Here is a 17,323-nt window from a genome sequence, read left to right as displayed (position 1 = left end):
AAATGAAAATTGAAGTATTGGTAATTAGTAGTCCATATAAACGTACTCCCAGAGCCTTTGATAAGTTTTGCTATGGCGGCTCTGGGCAACCCTTTGAGTTATAAAGCTGAGAGTTGAATACACCGATAAACCATAAGCGTCTGCGCATGCGCGAATCAATCACCTGGATTATTCGGATTTCGAGTAAAAAACAAAGATGGCTTACACATGCGCTGTGAAGAATTGCTATAATGGAGCATATTGGCTAAATAAATGGAAGAAACAACTATGCGAAAGCTGTGGCTGTTTACACAAGGACTTTATGTGTAAATGTGACCCACCATTTAGGTAAGTTATAAACTGTCAGGTTTTAATATACTGTATTTTAGCACACACTTTTGTTTGTGTACCGCTGTACGATCTTCATTTTGTTTGTTAAGGATTTCCATTTTGTTAACGTTGTTTGTCGTGTTTTTATAAAGGAATGTGTTTGAACTCAAAAGTACAATATTTCAAACGCAGAACAATCTTTACATGGAGATGGATTAATGTCAAAGATAATTTGTAATATAAAAATAACACACAGAAAACGGGTAACCCCAGAAAACATGTACTGAAACTTCGACAAGCAAGAAGGGATTGCTAGATTTTCTAAGTGACCATTTTATTTGTAAAAATACTTAACTTGTAATTACTTTTTTTCACATTGTTTGCCTTTCCAACAAAAAAGAGAGCACCTTTGGAAAGAGAAAAGTGGAATTAGCTAATAGGAAGAAGAAATGGCAACAAACTGTGGTCACCATCCAAGGACAGTCGGCTGTGCTGCAGTCATTTCGTTGATGGGAAGCCTACCAAAGACAACCCCAATCCAACTGTCAATTTGGGGTATGATGGTGCAGAGAAGAGGGTTAAAAGAATGACATTGTTTGACGCTACCTCTCACAGGGTTAACGCACCAAAGAAGACAAGGTTATTGACCAAGCCAGAACCCTTGACTGCTGTAGCTATCCATGATGACTCAGACATGGAAGTAATAGCTAAATCAGAACTGAAAGTGCCATTTGTACTCACACTTCTAGTATTCATGGTTGGACTTCTGTTAAAATTGCAAGAGAAATTTGTGGAAATTCAGAAATTGAAAGAGGAGATCAGTGAATTGAGGGGAACAGTGAATAATCTTAAAAACAACGTTTGCTCTGAGGAAATTCTTCAAAATGACAAAGACGTAACATTCTTTAATGGATTGAACTCTAAATCAGCCTTTTACAAACTATATTCATTAGTTGCCCCGTGTGTGAATAGGAAGTGGCGTGGCATTCTGGTTTCAAAAGAGAGAAGTTCTAAACGAGAAGACGACACAATCGGTTCCAAATGTCAGCTTCTATTGACGCTAATGAAATTGAGGCTTGAACTCCTGAACAAAGACTTGGCTAAACGATTCTGCATATCGGAAACCTTGTGCTCCAGAATCTTCTTCACACGGCTCCGAGCGTTAAGAACAGTTTTAGAGTGTAATGTCTACATACCGGATGAGGGAACCTTGATAGCTACAAATCCACAACGTTTTCGAAAACTGAAAAACCTTCATACGATCATAGACTGTACGGAGCTCTTTATCGAAACTCCAAAGGATCTGCATATTCAAAGTGCCTCTTGGAGCAATTACAAGCACCATTATACACTAAAGTTTCTTGTGGCATGCACTCCCAAATAATCCAATTGCTTATGTGAGTCCTGCATATATGGGGAAAATATCAGACAAGGAACAAACTGTGGAATGCGGATACTTGAATCGTGTTCCTCCAAACACTACAATAATGGCAGATAAGGGATTTAAAATCACTGAAGAATGTGCCGAGAGAAACATTGAAGTGTATATTCCACCAGGAAGGAGAGGGCAGTCAAAAATGTCAAAATCCAAAGTAAAAAAAACAACAAGAACATTGCCAAGTTGCGTATCTTAATCGAACAACTGATAAGACGTTTACAAACATTTAGAATCCTGTCCACTGAAATGTCCATTCAGAAGATAAATCATGTTGATGACAGTGTTATTGTGTGTGCCGCTTTGTGCAATTTGAAGAAGCCTATATATAGAACTTAAATTAGTGCTTTTGTATAAGGAAGTATGGTAGTCATTTATTTCCGGTGTATTAATGCGTATCCAAATACGAGAAAGCATCCAGTTTTCAGACGTTCCTCAGACATTCATAAACTGAGTTTTTAGGTAACATGAATGGCTCGTGTATATGTGTACTTGGCTATTTTTCCTTTTGTTGCACATGTTTCATGTTTGGTTAACATGTTTATTTTATGTGTGTTGTTATGTAAAATTTACAAGCTGAACATTAAATATGATTTAAATGAACTTAGTTGTCCACTTGGTATTCTACAACTTTGAAGTTCAAGTTAATTTCCATGATTACTTCTTGATGAATATTGAATTAAAGTATGACCTGTGGCAGGGGAGAGCACACAATGCAAAGTTAAATCTACTATTCCACTATACAGAGATCAAGTTTCCAAAATTATTAAGCATACTTCTTTTCGCGTACATGTATATCAATTGAACACTTTGTATTTACAAAGCTCTCGAGTGACATTATTCATATTTACGTTTGAAAGAATCTAAATTATGTTGGTAGACTAAGGAGATGTATTGATTGCAGAAATTTTCTTTTATTTATTGCTGAAAAGCTTTAGGAGTACTGGCCTTAATACAACTTGTGTATGCCTTACCTTGGCATTACCTTTGATAAAACTACTACTAACAGTGCTTTGAGAAGTTAGTTCTTCATATACAAGCTTGTTTATTTTTTAAAACAAACAACGTAGACATAATTATGTATACACAACGAAGCAGAACTAAAATACCTAAAGCAATAAAATATGTTTTATTTATTTTAACTCAAAAATGTACTTAAAAGACAATGTCAGATTTAAACAAACATTACTTTTTCAGAACTACCTTGCAACCAAATCCTCAAAGTCTCCATGCACAGGCCGTTTTCTATGCAATGAATACACTTTCAGAGCGTGTAGAGACCACAATCTAAATTTAGACAATGTCATTTCACCAAGTTCATCCATTTTTGCTCACGTAAACAAGTCCTACGCTCTATTTATTACACACAAAAGAAACAGCCACAGTCGATTTGGTTTTTAAATGGCGGATTTTACTCGAACATCCGGGTACTTGAAATCGCTACAACAACAACAAAGTGTAAGTGTTTATCGGTGTATTATTGCAACTATGGTAATTGATTGACAATTATCACACTTATTAATTCAAAATTTGACATAAAATTGGATTGCTTTTTTTCAAGTAATGTATTAGTTACAAATATTATAAGTTTATGCATACCATCTGAATTCAGGGCCCCTACAAGGGTTGCTGATGCTATGATGTGATGCTCCTCTCCATCAATACTGACAACAAATGTACTGAAAATACAGTTTAGCTTAAAGATACTTCTTTAACAAATGGCAAATTCATGCTTAAGAATTGATGATACTCCAGATTATATTAAAAAAAAATATTGGAAGAATATGAAATTACAGGAAATTGCATCTGTTAAACCACCGTCTGTCAATATTAAAAAATAAGCCGAAGTGTGCAAATCCGAATTAATAGATACTGCTCAAACAAAATGAAAAAACACCATAATGTTACAAATAAGTGCAGGATACTAAATGTTCAAATTCATACTGTAGTAATGCTCTAAAACTTAATACTTGTTTGCCTTTTGAGACTCAGAAATCGAAACCAAATGCGTAATCATTTTACTCACATGTCTGTCGGCAAATGCTCGAAAAAGCCATATCCGCTGTTTAGTCATACCCGTTAAAAGATTTCCCATGATGCAAATTATAGGACATAAATATATAAAATTATCGCATACATATAGACGAGGTAACGCGTGCCGTCAGACGCACCTGCAAAGTTTAGACTCCGCCCACTGGTTGGCAAAAAGAGGTGAAATTCATATAAGCGCATATAGAGAAGGTTGACAAAATCATCGTTTTTAATGATAATCATGCACAATATCAAATATATATTTACTAATAATGTCTGAATAAAACATTAGCATGCAAAGAAATGCATTTTTGGAACGATTATATTGTTGTTATTATTTATTTATACTAACAACGAACTCAGGAGAAGAACACAATGTATTAGCTCGGTATATGGTTGCGACAAAAATCTCCATACTTGGCACTTCTTCGCGATATTTTTAGTTTAAAAATTTATTAATTGATATTATTTCAGAACAAATTAGATTTAATGAACGAAACCAAATAAGAATGATAACAATCAACAAATGGATCGATTTTATGTACGCAACATATAGTACCTGATTTGAACCTTTATTAGTCTGAAAAAAACTTACCTTGTTACACATTAAATAAATTATCTTGATTAATGTAATTGATTGATTTAATTGGTCACACCAATGTTGACACTCTTTGATGCAGCATTTTTATCCCGGTGTTTTATTGCACCTTTGTTCATCACATCCCGTATCTCGTTATGATCGGATACTGTCCAGACAATTACAAAGAAAACAAGGTGTCATAAACCCAGGGACCTATACTTGGGTCCTTGCATAAACCACATGTTGCAGACGAGTGTCTGGTCATTAAACACAATTTATGATGCCTCTATGTCATCCCTTGGCATATTAAGCAGCCATTTAAGCCAAAATTTAAAGCCAAAATACTGAACAGTTGCTTCAATAAAATATTTTAACATTTAACAAGAGTGCCAAACTGTCACAAGATACGCCCGTTTGAAGGTTTTGGACAACTTGATAGCTTTACCATTTGAGTGGCAAAATGATATATTTTTGAAAATTAAGCAGCACATATTTGAACTTGACCTAGATATCAATTAGACACAACTTCTGACCAAATTTGGTAAAGACAGGATGAAAACTACTTCAATTAGAGAGCGGACACCATGCTAAATGCTTGAAATGCATTAAGTGACCTAGTTTTTGACCCAGCAAGACCCATATTTGTTCTTGACCTAGATATCATTTAGACTCAACTTCTGACCAAATTCAGTGAAGATCAGATGAAAACTACTTCAAGTAGAGAGCGGACACCATGCTAAACGCTTGAAATTCATTAAGTGACCTTGTGACCTATTTTTTGACCCGCCAAGACACATATTTGTTCTTGACCTAGATATCATTTAGACACAACTTCTGACCGAATTCGGTGAAGATCGGATGAAAAATACTTCAATTAGAGAGCGGACACCATGCTAAATCCTTGAAATGCACTAAGTGACCCAGTGACCTAGTTTTTAACCCAGCATGACCCATATTCGGACTTGACCTAGATATCAACTAGATGCAACTACTGACCAAGTTTGGTGAAGATCGGATGAATACAATTTGAATTAGAGTCCGGACAAAGTGGCGCCGTTGAAAATGCACTAATTGACCCTATGACCTAGTTTTTGACCCGGTATGACCCATATTCGAACTTGGCCTATATATCAACTAGATGCAACTGCTGACCAAGTTTGGTGAAGATCGGATGAATACAATTTGAAATAGAGTCCGGACAAAGTGGCCCCTTTGAAAATGCACTTATTGACCCTATGACCTAGTTTTTGACCCGGCATGACCCATATTCAAACTTGGCCTAGATAACAACTAGATGCAACTGCTGACCAAGTTTGGTGAAGATCGGATGAATACAATTTGAATTAGAGTCCGGACAAAGTGGCGCCGTTGAAAATGCACTAATTGACCCTATGACCTAGTTTTTGACCCGGCATGACCCATATTCGAACTTGGCCTATATATCAACTAGATGCAACTGCTGACCAAGTTTGGTGAAGATCGGATGAATACAATTTGAAATAGAGTCCGGACAAAGTGGCCCCTTTGAAAATGCACTTATTGACCCTATGACCTAGTTTTTGACCCGGCATGACCCATATTCGAACTTGGCCTAGATATCAACTAGATGCAACTGCTGACCAAGTTTGGTGAAGATCGGATGAATACAATTTGAATTAGAGTCCGGACAAAGTGATGCCTTCCGCCCGCCGCCCGCCGCCCGCCGCCCGCCCGCCGCCAAGGGGTTTCACATAATACGTCCCGTATTTTATACGGGCGTATAAAAAAATGAAGACATTTTCGGAAATGGATTAACAGGAACTAGTGTGTATATATTAGACAGTTTAATCATAATAATACAGTGTTTAATAACTATAAATAAATTTAAAATATTGTGCAATTTTACTGCTACGCAATTGAGGTATTTTACGGGTACCGGCAAATGTTAACTCGATCCGCTATTACGTGTAAAGACTGTACGTTACTGCAGTGTACGAAACACCATTATGAAAACAAGCAATCACAATAGAGTTAAAAAAATACTTGCGTTCAATAAATTAAATATATAGATTTATTGATCATAAAATGCTAGATTTTCATCACTCCTTATCACTAGTAAAGAAATTTCAATATACATGCAAAGACAGTTCAATTTGCATAAAATGCAGAGTTCTTTTCCGTAGGTATGCTAAAATTTATTAATATTGTCATTAAATTTAAACGAAACGAAAGTTCATTCAATGGAAAAGAAAATTACCACAGCATTAATAACTTGTAATGTATTCCGTTTTTGGGCTTTGCTTTACAATTGAAATGCACTTTCGATCGCTGATGAAAAATAATACTATCCGCACCACTTATAATCAAATTAATATATAATGTTTTATTATCGTTTAAATATTATTTATTTAAGTCTTACTATCAGAAAGAATACGGCTATTTTATTGTTTTGTTTTGTGGAATTTTCAGTACTTAGTCTTCCGACCACGTTTACTCTATGCTTATAACTACTTCGTATTTTTATGAAGAGGAAATTATATTTGTGAATATACATTTAGTGGTACTAAAAATGATATATTTGCACTATTTGTTAAGAGTTTTAATGATTATTTTGGATTTGTTATCAATTTATTGACTAAACAAAAGCCCTTTATACATGTTTTACGTTATTGTAACCAGTGTTTTTTGCCAACCAGTCAGTACGCATGCGCGAAAAATCCCGAATGTAAACAATAACAATTAACTCGTCTATATGAACTTTTAGAACATATATATGAAAATATCGAACATAAATATGAAATTATACAACATATATGTGTTATGCAATACATATATTGGATTTTACCATATATATATTTTTCCCACTTTTACAGCGAATTCGGTTGATTAAAGCCCCGTTGATAAAATATCATCTATAATCAACGGCAGGAAATGACGTCAATATTTCGACGAAATGACGTCATAAATCCAGCGAAATTATCCAGTCAAACTAATTTGGTTTAAACAAAAAGGTTTACAAAATAAAAAGTGGGATAAATAGAATAATAGATAAGTGTTGATTATAGATCAGGTTTATCATGCTCGGCACGAAAACGAAAAAGCACTCGCCAAGGCTCGTTCTTTTTGTTTTCTAAGCCTCGCATGATAAACCTGATCTATAATCAACACTAACCTATTATTCTCTATATACCACACACAAATGGAAATATAGAACATATATATTCAAATATACCACATAAATATGGATTTTACCATATATATATATATATATATATATATATATATATATATATATATATATATATATATATATATATATATATATATATATATATATCAATTTATACAACATATATATGCAATTATACCACACACCAATGGAAATATAGAACATATATATTAAAAAACCACATAAATATGGAAACATTGAATTTTGCAACGTTTGACACGCCATAGACGCCGTCAATCAGCTGATTCATTATACGGATGGCGAAAAATTATGTCTTTTGACTATATCTAAAGGTTGAAGGTCGTATAATTTTAAAGCTTAAGTTTTCTCGACTCTAGAGATTTCTTATGAAAAATCATTCAGTGGCAGAATAACAAGTAGTCCGTGCAAGCAACAGGTTTATTCAACAAGGTGGGATAAAGGGCTAGTTTATTCTATGGGGTGTTATTCCGTCAATGTCGCAGTGAAGATGGGGTCAAATTGTGTTTTCTATACCGCAACACTGTGAAAGAGGAATTGTCATGTTTGTTTAATCATTATGATTAGGTGCAATCCAAATGTATAATGCATGAGTACATACTTACCTAATATCAACGAGTATGTAATAGAAGTGTTGAAAAGAATACGAAAACAAAGAAGCCATTGCAGACACCATTTTCAAAAAAAATTGTTTGATAGGCTATATTAGATCACACACATATCGCAATACGCAAGCATGAAGGTCATAATGTATGTAGATAAAATACGGTGATCATAAACTGAAAAGGAATATATTTTTGATTTCACTCGCCTATTATGCGTAAAAATAGAGTGTTAAAAAGAGAAAAGCTGCATCACGCCATTGTAGACCAATGAATTTTATTATTTTATATAGAAACATACGCATACAAATATTTCCGCCCATATTCAATACGTCATAACCCGCAGATCATAATCAACTACCTTTGACATTTTTCAAAGCGATTAATTTCAAGTACTAGTATACCACAACTGGTCGCGTAAAACTCTTTAAATTTAACCATTAATAACAAAACGTCAGACTTTATGTTATAAAATGGAATGAACTAATAAATATCATTTTCAGACAATTTCAATAAGTATGTGTGATTGTTAACAATATTATGAAAAAGAAATACCATGACAAAAATTCATAAAAACAACTAATGAACGCATACATATACATACCACGTACAGTCGTAGACTAAATACAATATAAATAAAACAACACAATTACACATTTATAAATATTAATTATCAATTGTCACCGGACAATATTAAAATATTAGTATTATTAACGTGTCTGTATGTGTAAAATACATGTGTTACAGTTAATACCTTATTGTGGTCATAATATATTAAATAGCTTCCCTATATAATTCAATGTAAAATGACAACTACCAGCGAAAATAAATGCAACATTTTGCACATAGAGACCCCCATAACCATACTTTTTCTAAGCCATTCTAAGCGAAATCGATTTATTCAATAAAAAAAGATATGCCATGTCCAAACCAAGAAAGAACTTGACAAAAATCAAATCGACTGTTTTTGCAACTTTTTTTCCGGCCGTATTCTAGTGGAATGTAACCTTTTCAGTGCAATGTTTCACTATAGTCTCTTAGTTTATCATCTTTCAGGGATTTGTAGAGAACACCTATTTATGCCCTACCACTATCGCCAAAATCAAGACACCAGAACAATAGTTTAAAACATGCCTTTGAGTCAACTACGATATATTTTTTTTGAGAGTACAGCCATACATGACACGATTATTTAGTATACTGAAATCTATAATTGTTTGGCAGATTCAACGCAAATCGTATGTAGAGCGAATTACTAAAAAAAATTATCGAAACTGAGAGCTTGAAATATCATGGTTATGTATCAGTATGACACAACAACACACAACTTGTTACAAAAATAATAAAAGACGAAGACGGATATACAAATACGTTACTCACAATCTGCATATTATTAGTAACTTAACCAAATATGTGAAAATGTAAACAATCCCAGAAAAAACTTGTTTATGCCACAACTTTCTTTACGTACCAGCTCCCATGTTAAGATGGTCCATAACGGTAGCCTGGTCTAGCATATGCACCGCCGCGATTTCTAAATCGCGATGTTTATGTTTCATCGATTGGTCCATCGTATGAGGTGGCCTGCCCGCGTTCATAAATGGTCTCGCTATGTCTTCTGTAATTTGCTGCTTGCGCACGGGCAAATATTTCCTGTCTTGTCAACCGCGCATTTGGTGGCGGGAATTCCTGCGGAGTTTTAACGCAGCCGTAATGTTCATAGTCTTCAAGGATTTTATTCCAAGTCCTGTCACAACGTAGAAGATGCTTGTTTCCTTAAAACATAAATACTGCATAGTATAGTTTTGTATAATAGTATTAGAAACATAAATATATCGATTCTACTTAGAACAAGTGGAGGTAGTTCACTAGATTTCCGGGACATGGCCGAACCAACTGGGAACAAACTATAACTTCACTAATTAACTTATTTAATGTACTTATTCTCCACTTCAAAGAACGCACTGCTCTTGAATGTACTCATCATATAAATCCTTATTAAATTAAGGCAGGCAGGCAGCACATTAGGAAAGTCGGAGTATTTTATTATTACTGCATGCATAGATTTAAACTAGCAGTATGTTACCTACCAACGATGACGAGACCCTTCCTGGCTCTTTTAATGGCCACGTTAACCTGGTTCTGATCGGTGATAAAACCCAGATTGTGTTTGCACCAGCCCAATGTCGGGCTCTTTTCTATTTTGTATTCAGGCAGGGATCGTACAGTACTGAAGATTACGTAATCCCAATCTCCACCTGTTGCGCCACATATATTGATTAAATTAAAGTTTGCATAGTGGCAGCCATTATGGATAACATTCTCTTCTTCGAACCACCTCTTCTATGAGTCCTTATCATTTTTACTGACATTAGAAATTCATTCAAAATCTGTGATCGAAAAGCCGTCACGAAAACATTGTGTTTCAATATAATATGGCATTCATTAAGACATGTATAAAATTGTTCGAATTCATACATTTTATGGTTTAAAACACTTCATTTTAATCAACTTGAAATTAATTACAATTGCGGTTATGAAAACTATGCTATTCAGCATTACAAAATTATTAATTTTATTAACCGACTTAAAAAACACCTTATTATTAGTTAATTCACCCATTTCGCCCACATGTTTTCAGCCCAATGTAATATTTTGAGTCTTACCTTGACTTGAAACCACTGTGCTCACATCCTCATCGCGTAGATTCATTTCTCGTAACTTCCTCTTTATTTCCGCACATTGTGCGTTGTACTGTGACAATATGAAAACTGATTCACATTGTGTGATCAAGTTTCTATACAATCCAACCTGAAATTATCACTTAAAGTATAAGTTTCGTCTCCACAAAACAAAAAATGCATGCAAATGCAATTGAATTATCAGACATACTATTGCCTATTCATTCAAGGTAAACGACATACTATTTTACGCGCATTCAATTTAAATATAAGCCACACAAGTGCATGCACATTGATTTAAACTTTAAGCCATATTTGTGCAAGCATTTTCATTTAAAGTATAAGCCATACACATTATGCATGCACCTTTATTTAACGTATAGGCCATACAATTGTATGCACATGTTTTAACGTATAGGACTTACTATTGCATGCACATTCATTTAAAGTATAATTCATAACCCTGCATTCACATTCATTTAACGTAAATGCCTTACTATTGCATGAACATGCATTTAACGTCAAGGGCATACTGTGCATAAAGTCTAACCTGCCACTTTCTCCTATATTTATTATGCCAGTTGTGTATAATTATATTGAAGACGTCGATCGAACACTTGTATGTGTTATTTTATAACTGACCTAAAACATTTATTATCTTCGCCCATTTCCTCAATACTCATGTCCCTGATCAAAAACACCCGGGAACATTTGAGATTAACGTGCTAATTTACAAAGTTAAATCATTCGTTAGGAGCACCCAAACAAACATCGATTTATGTCAGAGGTTTATAAAGCGTTTGAATAAGGGTTAATTGACGAGGAAATAGTACACACAATTAACATAAGTGAAATAGTACCTCAAACAATTAGGAAACGTCATTGTTAAAGAAATCGCCTTAGTTCATTTTCAACCATCGCAATTTTAATAGTTTACTGAAAATAGTAATGTGCATGTTTACATGCATAATTTAAAAGTCTTACCTTAAATTCAGCAATTAACCAAAATTTTGTGTGATTATATAAGTGTCAACATATTGTTCTTCATGTATGCGTTATTAAACTCAACGTTATTACTAAGATATAACTAGGCCGGAAGATTTTATTATGAAATAATAAAATCATAATTTGTATAAGTAATAACTACAAAAAAGTTTACATTTGATAAAAATTATTCGAGGTTACGCTCCCTACTGACTGTATGGGAATCGCCAATATATTGTACCGGTCTTTTCATACGACACTAAACGCGGAGACATAAAAATTATCATAGACACGTTCATCAACGCAAGTGTGTTATTTATGCTAATTTATTTCACGTTTATCGGGTAAAAGTTGTCGAGCTATACAATTAAATGAATACCCAGCTGAAGACATTCTGATGAACTCTAAATGGTGTTGAAAATTTAAAAAAATACACTTACGACATAATCCACCTCTACAGCATTACTTTTCGACATTTCATTGCCGTCTTCGGTCAAAACTGTGAGCATTTCTTCATTTCCCACAAGATGCACGAATACCCGAGGAATTGTACCAAGCGTTTCGTGCTCTGGCCAAATCGGCAAAGGCTGATCTCTGCCAATTTTTCTGGCAGTCTGAAGCCTGCCCTCATAAAACAACTCTGATGGCAGGTCACATATTCGCGGATGCTGAAATAAGAAACGATCGATCAGCTTTGAAGTCGATAACAAAAGTGTAACATTCGAAATAAAAATTGACATTGTTTCTACTTTTCGCTATCAAAAGACAAAAGATAGTTTACCATTCTATACTGCTTTTCCAACATTGTACAGTTCACGTTAGTTTTAAGGTTCTCGGAATCATCCATGAGCGCATATCTTTCAAACAGAGACGTGTCCATTCCAAGTTCAGCTGCCTCTTTGCATTTAATGATAGGTCGCAGCTGCATGTGGTCACCAATGAGGACAACTTGTTCAGCCTTTGAAGCAATAATAGGAACCAAACATTTTGGTTCATGACACATGCCGGCTTCATCCACGATAATCTGCATAACAACACGCGTGATTATGAATTGTAGCATTAAGTAAGGAACGTTGTAACTTCAAAAAGCTATCAGGAGTGAAAGACGTGTTTCCAACCGCTCAACTTTAGCAGGTCATCAATTGAATATAAAACAGGACACTTCATACCACACTTGAATGAAGATTGTTTTTTCCAGCATATAATTTATCTGCATTTGCCACTTATATGGGCCGAAAGTTAATAAGATAAACTGGGATATCTTGACTTATGCTGTACTTTTGTGGGACGTTCATATCATTATCTTTTATTTGAATGTAGCTAAATGATTTCTGCTTACTGAAGGAAAATTTATTGTTAATTTTAACAATGGCGGCTTTTTGAAAAGTTTAATGATAACATGCACAATGAACGGATGTTGATGAACAAAATCTTATATTGAACATAAAAGATCAGCGTTAAAGCCACACACTATGCCCCTTACCTTGAATGAAATACAAGTTAATCAATACATATAGATGCTATTTGAAAGTGTGCAAAATTTGTCATTAAATCTATAGCCTAGTTAGCAAGTAATTTATTATTTTTAGAACGGTGCCGCTTTTAAAACCGAAAGTAGGATTTCTATACGTATACGTCCATTTCGACAAACGCGATTATGTTTAAGTTTTAAAACGCAAAAAAAAGACGGATTTCTACCTTGTAACCATCAGATATATTCTAATTGGCATAGATAAAATTAAATCTATAGCCTAGTTAGCAAGTAATTCATTATTTTTTAAACGGTACCGCTTTTAAAACCGAAAGTAGGATTTCTATACGTATACGTCTATTTCGACAAACGCGATTATTTTTAAGTTTTAAATGCGCAAAAAATACGAATTTCTACCTTGTAACCACCAGATATATTATAATTTGCATAGATAAAATTAAATCTATAGCCTAGTTAGCATGTTATTTATTATTTTTCAAACGGTACCGCTTTTAAAACCGAAAGTAGGTTTTCTAGACGTATAAGTCCATTTTGACAAACGCAATTATGTTTAAGTTTTAAAGCGCAAAAAAGACGGATTTCTACCTTGTAACCACCAGAGATATTTTAATTGGCATAGATAAAATATGTTTCTTATTTATTCTTAAATTTACTATGCCAAATAAGTTGTGTGGCTTTAAGCTGTAAAGGAATACCTGTTGTATTTGTAGTGCTTTAAGTAGCCTAGAGTTAGTCGCAACATCTGTGGTGCAAAGAATCACGTTGTATTCTGTAATCTCTTTCTCACTGGCAGAATGAATCAAGTCCCGGTATACTTTTACTGTTTCTGGCATTGGTGTATAACAATTGTCTTTAAAATATTCATCAAACTCCTTTATGTCAGCAGCATGTGGCTTTCCATTTTGACGAATTATATGATGCAAAGAAACGCTTCTAAGATCATACTCGGACTCTTTGGAGTATTGAACACTTTGCCAGGTATTGGGAAATCCCTGGTTTCAAGCGATTTTCCATAAACACTGACACATTTTAGAGCAGAGTTTCCCATTCTGAGAAGCATCCATCCTGAAAAATTAACGTACTTTGCCGTTGTCCACTGTTAACTGGATTATTAATGTAGATAAGTACTGAAATTAACTACATGTATATTAACGCGCCCGTTTTATACATTTCCAATTATATCTGGGAGGATACGTCGTTTAAAATGTTTGAATGTTGAAACATACAATACGCAAAACATAAGTTTGTATTCACTAAAATCTCGAAACACAAGGAAGGACACAAATATGAAAAATCATTGAAAATTGAAGATTTTCATATTTGTAAAAGTTAACTTTGTGAATATGATGCAATCAAGCAAGTTTTGTGACAAATCATCCTTAAAGTGGTTAAGGTTCGGTGCCAACACGTAAGATCGTTAGAGTTGTTGAAAACAATAAATGTTCTAGACATAAGATATTTTTACGGAGGGCTCTATCTGTAACATTACAAACTTGCGACAAGATCCACGCGTTTATTCGATGGAGCACAGAATAATACGCGTTTCCTCTGAGAACGCTGGCTACTGATCTTTTCATTTATTTGGTCGAAAAGAAAAATCAGTTTGATGTCAATATTTGTTTTTGCAGTTCCTGAAACGAAACATTTACTAATGTGAACCCATGTAACGAAATAACTAATCATTAGCAAAACTAACGTTTTTACATTGTCAATCGAATTGCAAAAACAAATATCATTGTAATCATTCGACAATAAATGATAGCCGGGAGTTATTTGTACAATAAATAAGGAACAATAATGATTTAACGAAAAAGAACCTGAAACAACTTCAGCAAGACAACTCTTAAAATGCAATACGGATTTGCGATTGTTTACCACACATTGTCCACGAAAAGAAACTAGACTATACCAGGAGGTCCTTGTATCAGGGAAAAACGTGATCTCATTGCTTTATCGATCGCTTCTTGTTGTTTTTGGTTATTTGCAGCCATATATCGCCGTAATCGGTCGCTTAAACATGGCGAAAAATGAAGATCTAATGTCATCCGTGATAGAGCTTCTATATATTCAGCATCTGTATATGCAAATATACATATACATATATATATATATATATATATATATATATATATATATATATATATATATATATATATATATATATATATATATATATATATATATATATATATATATATATATATATTAACAAAATACACGGAAACTCATGTTACAGTTACAATGTTTTATTTTATTTTGTACTTTATTTTGTACTTGTTTAAATGAAATAATAGAAACAAATATGTTTAACTCAGAACCATATAAATTTTGAGTATACGGGTCTGTTAATAATTTTTATAACTGTTGATAGCTATTCCATTGACAAAAAAGTACACATTTTCATATGCATATACGTATACTTTCTGATGCGGACATCAAATGATCAGTACATAAGACAATTTTGAATTTACTGACACTTATCGTGGTCTTTAAATTCACCAAGACAAATTCATAAATGAAAAAACATTATACCTAAAACCGTTATTCGCTGTCTGATAGCAATTTGTTTTGGAAGACATTGTGATGAACTCTGAAGAGTTTTTATGAACTCCTCAGTCCAACTGCAAATACAATACAAACAATCGCATATCGAAATGTTTGACCTATTATTGTAATCCGTCAATAAGTCACCATTTAAACACTTAAATAGAGCTTTTTATGCAACATTTACGAAAGCATACATCCCTTTTGACTAAGATATACGTATCTTTCAATTATTTATGCAGCTGGAAAAACGTCAATAAAAATTGAAGCATTTATTTTATTAAGAGAAAGGTTACTTACAACAAGCGTTTAATGAATACCAATAACTGTTGCATACTTTTGTATGTAACCATTTACAAACATTGTATGTAATAACATTATTAACGTAATTTAATCGAGTGTATTTGAAACAGATATAATCCGAACTCTTCGTTGCTCCTTTTATTTCTGTCAGTCTTGTTATTTGTTCAAACTAAATTTAATCAGTTTCTAATCCAGAGCCTATTCATTTCATAATATTATAAACATATATGTGTATACAACACAATATAAACGAAACGAACATACTTACAAACAATTATACAATAGAGATAGTAAGAGAGCAATAAATTTCCTACCCGTCGACATTGCCTTTCTTTAAGACTTCAATGCTGTATTTCGAATTCCCAGACGATAATTCACCAGGAACAGTTCCCGATCTTGCTGTCAATTTAAAGGACACTATAATTGTATCACTTTCAAGACTCTTCTTCTTGACACCTGTAATGGTCCCATGAGCTATCCAGTAGTTAGTGTCGTGGGATGTACTTGAATCTGACGAAAAGGGAGCTTTAATGCCAATCCAATCGTACGATTTTATAACGTCATCAATGTCACGTGTAAATGCCGCTTCATTATCATTGATCGACTTTTCATTTTGTAAACCGGATAGTTCTATATTTCTTTCATCACAGAGCGCGATTGAAAGCGCGCACTTGCCTATATCCTCCGATGTAAAGTTAATACTTACGTTATTTATGCAGAAATTATCATTCGAGCAACCCACTGTGTTGCAAGCAGACTCCATGAAAATGAGTGGCAGCCATTCATGTACATATTGAGTGACATTACGAAAGGATTTTGATATTGCCACATTGGAGTAGTTAAAAAGGTGCAGCACGGGATCTTCTGTATGCAACAAACAGAAGCAAATAGTATCCGTCAGTTTTGAGCACATAGGTTTCGGAACCATAATGCCACGTAATGGTCCAGCTAACATTTGGATATGTATCACCTGACCTCTCTTGAAATCAAATGCAAATTTCGTAAATGGTTTCAGATCTTCCAAATCGCTTTCGGTACTGACATCAACAAAACCTGAAATAAGCGATGAATGCTGCGCTTCTGCAAATTGTAAATTGTTTTCGAAATCATAATTGTGACCGTTTATTGCGGATTTCATCATGCGAGCCGAGTGATATTAACATCACGTGTTTGTT

General features: G+C 33.9%; 1 protein-coding gene and 1 long non-coding RNA gene across 2 annotated transcripts in view; both read right to left on the bottom strand.

Moving 5' to 3' along the window:
• Positions 1-14,249, bottom strand: part of LOC127862237 (helicase with zinc finger domain 2-like) — a 59,859-nt gene extending 45,610 nt beyond the window's left edge. Inside the window, exons 1-4 of the mRNA XM_052401280.1 lie at positions 13,997-14,249; positions 12,591-12,833; positions 12,250-12,477; positions 10,811-10,955 (exon numbers count right to left, since the gene is read on the bottom strand). Coding sequence (XP_052257240.1) covers positions 10,811-10,955; positions 12,250-12,477; positions 12,591-12,833; positions 13,997-14,134 — 754 coding nt within the window. The 5' untranslated portion in view covers positions 14,135-14,249. The remainder of the gene's footprint in view (positions 1-10,810; positions 10,956-12,249; positions 12,478-12,590; positions 12,834-13,996) is intronic.
• Positions 4,839-6,049, bottom strand: LOC127862238 (uncharacterized). The gene is made up of 2 exons (XR_008040513.1): positions 5,596-6,049; positions 4,839-5,439 (listed from the first exon to the last, which is right to left on the bottom strand). It is a non-coding gene; the product is annotated as an uncharacterized LOC127862238 (long non-coding RNA).
• Positions 14,250-17,323: the final 3,074 nt, after the last annotated feature.

This window comes from Dreissena polymorpha, chromosome 16 (genome assembly GCF_020536995.1).
Source record: "Dreissena polymorpha isolate Duluth1 chromosome 16, UMN_Dpol_1.0, whole genome shotgun sequence".
Classification (NCBI taxonomy): domain Eukaryota; kingdom Metazoa; phylum Mollusca; class Bivalvia; order Myida; family Dreissenidae; genus Dreissena; species Dreissena polymorpha.
The sequence above is the reverse complement of the archived record's forward strand: the minus strand, read 5'-3'. Positions and strand labels throughout refer to the sequence as shown.